Here is a 10885-nt window from a genome sequence, read left to right as displayed (position 1 = left end):
GTGCGAGTGTTTTTTATTTTCCGCACACTTTGCAGCGTGGCCACATTTTCTCCTTCCAAGTCACGCTGTAGTTCACTGTAGTAGGTGAAGCGGTCCCAACCGGTTTGCCCAGGCTGGGTACCCACACTTGCTGGGGTCCCAAGAAGCGCCCCTACTCGGGGCAGTCAGAGTTGGGTAAGGCACTTTACAGCCTGGCGGTACACTACTCCAGCAGATGGTGAGAGCCACGGCCCCGCCCGCTGGCTAGCACGGGGGCGGGGCGAGGCTGGGACTGGGGGGCGTGACCAACAGCGTGGGCGGGGCCAACAAGAGAAGGCGGAAGCTTACTGTCTCCGGGCGGCGGCAGAACCAGGAGTCTGGATTTCCACGTTCCTCGGAGCGGGGCGCCGGGGGACGGCGGGTGGCAAAACCCGGCGCCCGGAAACCCTTGCTTTCTTTGACGCAAAGGCTCGGGACGAAGCAGCCGCCGTCTGCCCAGCGCCGGGCTAGGAGCGACCCCAGACGGAGCCTCCGAAGTCCCTCCGCCCCACAGCTTCGGCCGTCTCCACCGCCGTCCTCGTGGCCATGGAGTGTCCGCACCTCAGCTCCAGCGTCTGCATTGCCCCGGACTCAGCCAAGTTCCCCAACGGCTCCCCGTCGTCCTGGTGCTGCAGCGGTGAGTGCGGCCCCGGGGCTGGCCGGTCGCGCACCCGAGGTCCCGGCTCTGGCCCGGGCCTTGCCGTCGAAGGGCCGCGGGCGGGTGGCGCGCGGCCTTGGGGGAGGCTGCGGGGAGCGGGCCCGGCGCGCGGGGCGAGGGGACGCGGCGCGGCGGGCGCGGCGGCGGCTCCTTTGTTTCGCGCGGCCCGACGGCCGGGCCGGCAGAGGAGAGGCCCGCGGGGGCCTGAGGCTAGCGCGCAGAGGCTGGATGACCCGGCGGCCGGTACCCCAAAGCTCTGCGAACATAAGTGCTGGCCACGCGTGTGGCGAGTCCGGGCTCGGGGTCTCCCGCGGGCCGGACAGGAAAAGCGCCGCTCTGCGGACGCAGCTTTGTCTGGACTGCCGGGCGCGCGGGCCACTTCGGGCTGCGCTCCCCCCCAACCCCCGGTTCCCACAGGCTCCTGTCCCCCGCCCCCGCAGTCCCCACGGACTGCGCTGGGGGCGGCTCAAGTCGGAGTCTTGCCTCAGCCTGGGAGGGTGAAGTTTGAAAACAGGCTACCGGCTCCGAAAGCTCGGGAGAAGGCAGTCAACAGCTGCTTTGGAGGGGGGCAGCTCGAGGTTTTTTTTTTTTTTTTTTTTTTTTTTTGCCTTTCGAAGATTGTTCCGAGACAAGCTTTTGGGTTGGTCGGGATTGCATTGGGAACAAGCACACGAGTGCGTGTGCTGTAAGACACTTCTTAGGTTTATGTTATGCTTGTGGGTTGCTTAAGCGTTAACTCTTTCTGCCCCCTTGGAAGCCCTGGTGCCCTCTCATTGTCTGCCGGGACTTTAGGTCGAACCGGCCACCCCGCTTTGATTACTTCCTGGTAGGGCCCTGGTGCCGACGCTCGTCTTTGTTTATAAGCTTTAAGATCGTCATTGGCAGCTTGGGCTGTAGTGTAAAATGTGAATAGTGTATATCAGAAATCAAGTTGATAGTGTGGGTCCGCAGAGTGGTTTCTTTTCCTGGGTTGGTTTGGCGCTTGGAAGGTAGTTATGGAGACTGTTTTAATACTTTTGACAGGTTACGTCTTAAAAGGTGATTATGTTCTTGAAGCACAACACACAGAGAGGCACAAAGAAAGCTGTCCCACAGGATAAGGAATAGACGTAATGCATTTTTCATGAACTCCTAAGACTTGGTGGTGCCTTGCTTACCTTTGTAAAGTCAGGTGTCTTTTTCTGCATGAAGACTTTAAAAATTAACCAGTTAATTGGTTTCACAGGGCAGTATTGCCGTTCCTTTGGTGTGGGAGAGTGGGTCTCTATTATAGCCCAGGGTGACCTAGAATTCGTAATTTTCCTGCCTCAGCCCTTGGAGTGCTGGGATTATAGGCATGTGCTACCATGCTGGGCCAGTATTGCAGTTCTTTGTGGGAATGTAGGAACTTGTGTAAATAGGCCCTGAGCTGTTAATACATCTTTTAACAGTGGGTCTTGAGCTTGGAACATAACAAAGGTGTATCACACACGGACTGGTGGTCTGTTAGATAATTAACTATAGCTGTGGGGCTATAGCTGATTTTTTCTCAGACTTTTCAGATACCCCCCACCCCCACCCCCCAGACACGGCCACTAAGAAAAGCATACACCTCACAAGGAATGGGGCACTTCTCTTGTTCATCTGTGGTCAGCTACAAGGATTTATTGGTGGGTGCGTCAGCACAACCGGTTTCTTTTTTTTTTTTCTGTGTAAAATCACATCAAACTTAGAAATGGCTTCATTGTGCACATGCATCTAAAAAAAGACAAGAATTATGCAAGTGGCAGATATCCTGTTGTGAGTCAGTCTTGCCTCCATCAGTCAGGAGTCCACTTGACTGGGGAAAAGGGATGCAGCAAACGAAGCCTCTCCCGAGGAATTCAGTGCATTAAAATGGAACAAAACTGGGAGGTTTGTGCTGACAGCAGAAACGAATTAGTAATGGAAGGGTGATTTCTGTCCAGGGCCGAGAGTGGCATCTTTACAACATGCAGCAAATGGTTGCCTCCGACCCTGCTTTGGAAGGGTGGGTCTAATCGCTTGCATTTGTAGGACCAATAAAGCTTGTTTCACAAGTCTGTGGGTGTTTTCTGTCCATCCCTGTTTCATTTGGGCCTCCCATATTAACTTTTTGGCATCCCTTCATTGGGGATGTTACTGTATTGCAAGTGTTACTGTATTGAGCTTGATCTTGTTTTTGCCTGCCTGTAGTTTCAGTAATTAAATGATTGGTAAATCTGTGATCCCTTAACTAACCCCTCATCTTGGAGTGTTATGTATTCTGAGTTTTTTTCTTAACACTCCAGAATTTGTTTGTTTTTGGTAGGAGATTAGAAGGGTAACAAGTGTGTTGAAATAATGCTCTGAATGGTATTGAATCTGATTACACTCTTACTGAGGAGGGAGAAAATCCCTCTTTTGGCACCTGGACAATAAAAGTAATACCTCCGCCTTACTTTCATTGGGAGCTTGCAATTATACCCCAATGATGCAGCCACGCAGATTGCAAAAGACCAACAGCCCAGACTCTAGTGGGCAGTGCCTCCTTGGACTAGCACTTCTGTTTCCTTAGTGTCAGTTTCATTACGTCATCTGGAAAAAGAGGAGCACTTTGCATTTACTTCACAAGTCTCTGTTAGGGTGAGCAAGATTGTGTGTGTGTAAAGTTTGAGAAACTGATGCTTTATGGTGTCTTAAGTAATTTATGGTATCATAAACTTGTACACATTTATAAATAGGATTCTAAAAATTAAATGCCTAAAGCCCACTAAATGGAGCCCAAACAGATTGGCTTTATGATGTATTGTTTTACAGGGAGATCCAGAACTCAGCAAAATTAAGGGGTAAGGAGTAATGATACTTCAGAATTAACCTGAGCTGCTTAGCCCTGGAAGGCACTGTGTTATGTAATTGTATGCTATAGTACTTCATACAACTTTTTGTTTGCAAGACCCCTTTATAGTCTCAACATTTTTCAGAACCTAGATTATTTGTGTGGCTTTTATCTATTGATATTATCATATTGGAAATAAAAATTAAAACTGTAAATATTTATGTACTAATTTAATTACAAGTAACAATAACAGACCTAACAGTTACTAACAGAAATGATAGTTCATGCAAAAAGTTTTCAGAACAAAAATTGAATGGGAAGAGAGGTTCTTAAGTTTTATGCTTTTGTATCTTTATCTTACTGGAAGACAGCTGGATTCTCACATCTGCTTCTGTGTGCTGTCTCTTGAGATATCACACTTCACGTATTATCTAGAAAACTTCATTCTGTGCTTTTGAGAGACCGAAAGGAAACATTCAAAGTAATATAGTAATCTCCCTCCCTCCCTCCCTGAATGTTTCCATGAAAATCCCTTTGACCTTCTGAATCCATTGAAAGGAGATCCCTGAAATCTTAAGGTTCAAAACACAACTTTGAGATCTCATAGGCAAAATAGTTAGGGACACCTGCTCTTACCGAACTCAAGTTACAAAATTACAGAAATTTATGGGCTGGCAATTGGTATCTATTTGTAGAGACTTGGAATTTAAAATACATGGGGTCTAGTGGGCCCTTGCACTCAAAGAGGTTAGTCTAATCTAGATGGAAAGTCAGAAAGCTCTCTGGTTAGAAGATAAAAATCCATGTAGTGGTTTAAGGTAAATGTTGAAAATAGCAATCTCCTAATAAGGTAAAAGCTGATTTATGCCTAATTGTGGCTAAGGGCATTCTAGTTTTAAATTACAAAAGTTTAAATGAAAACTGGGCCAATCTCTCAAGCCTTGTGTTATGTGCTCATACCAGATGTTATTTTCAGAAGCTAGAGGCTTGGGTATTTCTTATTTTTGTGGGTGGAAAAGTTTAACCAGTGACAAAAGACAGGGATAAAAGATGAAGTACTTACCAGGTGGTAGTGGTGGGAAGGCAGCCAAGAGGCAGAGGCAGGCCAGCCTGGTCTACAGAGCTAGTTCCAGGACAGCCAGGACTATGCATAGAGGAAACCCTGTCTCAAAAAACCAAACCAAACAACAAAAACGTGAAAACCCTAAACACAGCTGTTTTAAACTAAGGAAAGCCAAGTACCTGGATTTTAGGTTTTTAAAGTACTGTTGATTTGGAGCTGTTTTTGTAAAAGTCACGAGAATTTGTTCCTGATTAATTCTTCAAAGAATTGAGGGACCTCTAAATTTCCAGAACACCCTCACCCTTATAGCACTGTATTCAAGAAAAAGGAGTGGTTGTCTTGATCTGCAGTTTGTGTTTGGAGGGGTTATTGGAGACAAACCTTGATATTTTATTTTTTAAAGATCCTTTCAGTAGGTGGGGTGCCTACTGGTTCTTTGTCCATGGTAATAAATTTGTAATGGACTGATTAGTTTGTGATAAAGGGTAAGAAGTCACCTTGATGGAGTGATGGGTTGTTTTGTATCCTGTTTCTCTCAGCCCACTTTTAAAGAAGACTAGTTTGTCCCTTGAACTAAATTCTCTAAATAGGATCAGTTATCTATTTGAATGAGGTTGAATACATTCACTGCTTTTAAATAGCAGTCTGTGGTGTGTTTACTAAATATCTACTGCAGTGGTGTATATATACTTGCTTGATGAAGTTTTTCATGTAGATTTTGAAATGATCTCTAACTTCATGTTGAGAATAAATGTAGATGAAGTAAGCTTATTCCCCATCCTTTGCCTTCCCAGAATGTTAGCTCTCAAGCTGAGCTAGATTGTAACCAATTTGTAGTCTTCTAACTATGGGCATATAAATGGGTAGATGGAAATGTTAGTTGTCAATGAATAGGATCATTTAAATCAGTGGGTAGGTGATATCCTTTATATTGATTTTTGAAGATTAACATTTGAACTTCGTGTACCTGTATACTTTTGAAGAATTTCAACTATCTTGTAGTACTATTTATAAAGCCTAAGCCAAGTGGAATTGTCATAGTAGTCATGTTGGCAGTGTTCTTCCGCACTCCAACCCCAGCATCTTAAGCAACCCCAGTCTGTTCCCACAACCTCTAAGTGATTGGTAGCCGATGTGAAAAGCCCTGCAAGTGACCATGTGCTTCGTTTGACAAGGCTGAAGCTGAAGGGTTGAGCCGGGCCTGTTTCTGTTGTGATCAGATGTTATTTTCTAAGTATTATACTGACTATATAAAGAACATCCTTCATGGCCTAAGCGGAGGGAAAGGATGGGTTGAAGGAGGAACTAGGACTTTTTGTTTTCCTGGAACTCATTTACTCTCAAGATAATCATAACTATTCTTTACGTTGATACCATTAACAGTAAGATTTTATAACAGTCTACTTTTTCCTCATTGAAATTTACTTACTTATTCATTTAGAGAGTGTGTTTGTGTTTGAAGCACTGGGGATTAGAAGATAACTTGTTTTTTTTTGTTGTTGTTGTTATCCAAATGAAAGTTTTTAAAAACATATAGTTCTGTTTGTGTTTTGATGATTCAAATATGAAAAGAAAGATTCTTCCTCTTAATTGCCTTTGTAATGTGAGAATGTATTAGTACAAACTTGTAAAATATATGCGCTATAAAACTAAAATATAACTTCCAAGAGCCATTCCTCTCCTCCTCAGTGATCTAAGGTCATCAGGCTTGGTGGCATGCACCTTTACCCACTGAGCCGTATTGTAGGCCTTCTAATTGGAGTTTATGCTGTTTTCTTCTGTGCTGGAATGAAAGATTTGTTTGTGTTCTTTCAAAGTAGATTTAGAGATGCTAATAACTTTATTGTATTTGTAGGACAGTAAGCAAAAAATGAGTAGTTAGTAACTGAGTAATTTAAATTCCTGTTTTAAAATTTGAGTCCTCTCGTATCAGGAAATCATTTATATGTGGATTTTTCCTTAATATTATTTTTCCTTTTTGAGCACTTCCTTGTTGTTAAACATATATCTCTGTTGAAGAAAACAGTCCTTGATTAAGCTGTAGTTTCAAACTTCTATAAATGTTTTTGTTCAGCCCTGGTTTGAGAAAGGATTTAGTAGGCAGCTTTGCAGTGGAGAATATGTGCTGTACAGTCTGTCAGTGTTTGGTTTATTCATATCCTTTTCAGATAGGAGAGCAAATGCTCTAGGTGTTTTTATAGCACTTTCCTGGACAGATGGCTGAGAAGGAAGTACTTTGATAGATTCTCAGTGGGGGCTGATACTGGGAGGGTGTGCTTGTGATGAATATTACCTTGATTGACAGTTGGGAATGCTGAGAATAGTATCAACCACGGTAACAGCTTGTTCATCTTACCTGGATTTGTCTTGTGCCAAGACCTCTCAAGATGCTCTGAGATTTTTATATAACAGTCTGTCTTGGGAATGTTTTGGATATAGATACCATTGGGACTTAAAAGGTATTAACCAAAAAAGTGTTCATTGCAGTCTTATCTTGAAATGTATGGCAACTGGCTTAGAAACTTGTAAATATAAACCATCTTTTTAACTGCTATGAGTTTGTAGATGTTATTATCTGTAGTAATTCCAGATGTTTTCTCATCTATTATTTTTACTAAGTAGGAGGAGAACTGAGAGCAACATAAAGTAACTTCAAAGCAGCTTGCTAGCATTTAATCCTGACTAATTAACTATCCATCCTTGTAGTTTTTCCTGATTTGTAAATTGTGAAACTGAGACAAAGGTTAGGAGTTGCTTAAGATGCTCTGGTGTTTTAAAGATAGCTCAAAAGCTTAAACTCTACCACTCAGACTTTTAACTTGTCTTTGTGAGAGTGAGGTCTTTATTTTGTCATTTAGAAACTTAATACTTAGTAATTTAAGGGACTTAAGGGCTTGGAAACATGCTTGAAATGTTCCTTGGAAGATTTTTGATATGAGAATGTTTTAAATTCCATATCTAAAAAAGATCATTCATTTAAAAATTTGGTATTTGACTTCCATGATACAATTTATTGATTAAAGTGCTTGCAAATGAGCACAAAGAATTGGCTGTGTGAATGGGAAGAAACCGGCCTTGAAAATCAGCTTCACTGTGTTCAGCGTGCACTCTCTCTTTCTGTCTCTCTGTATCTGTCTCCTTCTCTCTCTCTTTTCCCCTCTCTTCCCCCCCCCTGAAATTCACCACTCAGACATAAAAGCCCCCTCAGAATAGGTGCAGAAAAAAATGCTTCTGGGTGTTTAAAAAATGTGTTTTCAGTTCAGTTCCTTCCTCTTGCTGGTTTCATTTTATTTCTAGTACGGGAGAGTTTGGGTGATGGGAGTTGTAGAACAGGGAGAGATTTCTGAAGCTATGGAATTTTTTGCTTTTGCCTATGGTAATCCAGAGATTATCAGAAATCTGATTTTAAACAACATGTTAATTACATTTAGTTATAGTCTAAGATTTTCCAGGTGTATTTCCTAGAAAAGTTAGTCTTTAGATTTTGGATCTTTTTTTTTTTTTTTTTTTTTTTTTTTTGGTTTTTCGAGACAGGGTTTCTCTGTGGCTTTGGAGGCTGTCCTAGAACTAGCTCTTGTAGACCAGGCTGGCCTCGAACTCACAGAGATCCGCCTGCCTCTGCCTCCCGAGTGCTGGGATTAAAGGTGTGCGCCACCAACGCCCGGCTAGATTTTGGATCTTAAGACAGATTTTCTCCATGTGAGATACACTGAGAACACCTCTCTCTCTCTCTCTCTCTCTCTCTCTCTCTCTCTCTCTCTCTCTCTCTCTCTCTCTCTCTCTCTCTCTCTCTCTCTCTGTCTCTCTCTCTCTGTCTCTCTCTCTCTCTCTCTCTCTCTCTCTCTCTCTCTCTCTCTCTCTCTCTCTCTCTCTCTCTCTCTCTCTCTCTCTCTGTCTTTCTCATTTACAGATGCTTAAAACCCAGGTGAGCTCAGGAGAGCAATTTCAGATTTTGAAAACTACTGTTGAAATTAAATGTGGACATTACAAAATTGAATTTGCACTTGTTCTAAGTGGTTGTGTTAGCTGGACACTTCACAATAAATTGTAGCTAACTTAAGTTCTTTGAGAAGGGAATTGGGTGTTTGTTTTTAACTTTTAAAAAATACTTTATTTTATGTGCATTGGTGTAAGGATCCACTGAACTGGAGTTACAGGCAGGTGTGAGCTGCCACGTGGGTACTGGGAATAGAACCCGGGTTCTCTGGAAGAGCAGTCACTGCTCTTAACCACTGAGCCATCTCTCCAGCCCCTGGGTATTTGTTTTTTAAGATAAACCAGGGTATATCTTTTAAAAGGATAGGGTAGCCAACTGGATTTTATCTACTTTAGGATTGAGTAGCTCTATTGGTGATGTGTTTTTCATTCTTGAGTAGATACTGTATCTTGTTCCCCTCCCCCCTTTGTTTCAGCTGGGTTGAAGATAGTCTTCCCTGTAGAAATTTGCTTTCCTGTTTAATCTTTGACCTGCCCTCAAGACCTGCTTTTGGGAATATTCTTACACTGTCTTGTCCTTAAGAAGAAACTGCTATATTCTTAGAGATTTAATAGAACTAATTGTAAGGTAGTACTCTGTTTAGCTTTTTTAAAGTCTTTTTTCTTGCTGACTAACCTGAAGTTTCCTTTTTGACTTACTGATTTTTGATGTAGTATCTTGGTCTGACCTTGATCTGTGACAGTTTTCCTGCCTCAGTCTCTCAACTAGCTGGAATACAGGTGTGAGCCATCACACCTGGCTGGAATGTTAATACTTTGATAAGTTTTGAAGAGCAAAGTGAATTTTCTAGGAAACAAGTTTCTATGATGAAATGTTACCCCATAGTCATAGACGTTTCACAAAAATGTTTACAATGTACTAGGTGTTCATAAAAGAACTATATAGGAGCTGGAGAGATGGCTGTGATTGAGAGCACTGGCTGCTCTTCCAGAGGACCTGGGTTTGATTCCAGCACCCACACGGCAGTCACCACTGTCTGGAACTCCTTCCAGGGAATGTGACCCCCACTTCTGACCTCCCCAGGCACCAGGCATGCACACGATGCACAGACACACAGACAGGCAAAACACCTATACACATGTAGTGAATGGAGATTTTATGTGGAGATCAACATTAATATTGATAAAAGAATTTAAAATTTTACTTTCATGTAGTAAAATTTCAATTTAGTTGAAATTTGATTTAACTACAATTAAGTTTTCATGTGGGTTATTGTGGCTGCTAACAGTGAACTACATCAGCATTTTTTTTGAAAAAGGAAATTGTAATATAATTAACAGATCAAGCCTCATCTGATGTGTGTACTGTAGCTACCCAAATTTGACATTTGTTAAGAGAAGCTAGTCTTAAGGGCTTAAATTCATTTTTTCATTTATTTATTTTCAGTATTTTTGTTTGATTGTGTTAGAGCCTCATTTAGAAATAGTTTTTCACATCTTAAAAGTGTCTAATAGGTATATATTTTGGAAGATGGTCAACTTTGAAATTTTATCTATTTTCATAAAAAAAATACAACTTTTGACTGGACTGTGGTTAATCCCAGCACTCAGGAGGCAAAGGCAGGTGGATCACTGTGAGTTCGAGGCCATTCTGGTCTACAGAGTGAGTTTCCAGGACAGGCTCCAAAGCTACACAGAGAAACCATGTCTTGAAAAACCAAAAACAAAACAAAGCAACCCCCTCCCCCAATCCAGCCTTTGTTTTTTGTTAAGTCATAATGGCTATTTCAGAAATTAAAATAGTACTTGAAGAGTTTGCAGGTGACTGTTGAATAGAATATTAGGGGACTGAAGAGGTGGCTCAGAGGGCCATCCTGTTCTCAGCTCACACTACAGGACTCACAACAGCCTGCAACTCCAGCTCTAGGGATTTGATGCCCTCTCCTGGACTCTGAGTACATCTGACTTCCCAAGGGCGTAGACACAAGCACATAGTTAAAAATACAAATCTTTACATAAATTGGGATGTTGTGAGTCTCATTTAGGATCATTTAAATAAATATATGCTTAATTTGTATTATTTTCTATTTCTTCATAAAGGATCCCATTAGTTTTAAAGGAATAAAATTTCCCATCTAAGTGTGGGAAAATTTTGCACTTTGTACTTTAGCAATAACCTTTATTACAAAACCAAAAGAAACTAGAAAGAAATGTAAAATGCAGGTGCTAAACCTGTTCTCTGAAGAAAGTCTGATACTAACAGGTCTGTAAATCTCGGGGACTGGATAGATGGGTCAGAGGCTAAGAGCATTTGCTGTTTTTCCAGAGGACAGAGTTCCATTCCTAAAACCCACATATGTCTTACAACATTGTACAGTTCAAGGGATCCAATACC

General features: G+C 42.1%; 1 protein-coding gene across 2 annotated transcripts in view; it reads left to right on the top strand.

The window, feature by feature from the left end:
• Positions 1-83: 83 nt before the first annotated feature.
• Positions 84-10885, top strand: part of Usp3 (ubiquitin specific peptidase 3) — a 74822-nt gene continuing 64020 nt past the window's right edge. Inside the window, exons 1-2 of one of the 2 annotated variants that reach the window (XM_040739495.1) lie at positions 84-174; positions 448-655. In XM_040739495.1, the coding sequence (XP_040595429.1) occupies positions 565-655 (91 nt within the window). In that variant the 5' untranslated portion in view covers positions 84-174; positions 448-564. Of the gene's footprint in view, positions 175-361; positions 656-10885 lie in introns of those variants that run through there. The other variant, XM_005075512.4, reaches the window with a different exon arrangement.

This window comes from Mesocricetus auratus, unplaced genomic scaffold (genome assembly GCF_017639785.1).
Source record: "Mesocricetus auratus isolate SY011 unplaced genomic scaffold, BCM_Maur_2.0 Super-Scaffold_100691, whole genome shotgun sequence".
In the NCBI taxonomy this organism is placed as follows: Eukaryota; Metazoa; Chordata; class Mammalia; order Rodentia; family Cricetidae; genus Mesocricetus; species Mesocricetus auratus.
Note: the sequence above shows the minus strand (reverse complement) of the source record. Positions and strands in the feature narration are given on the sequence as shown.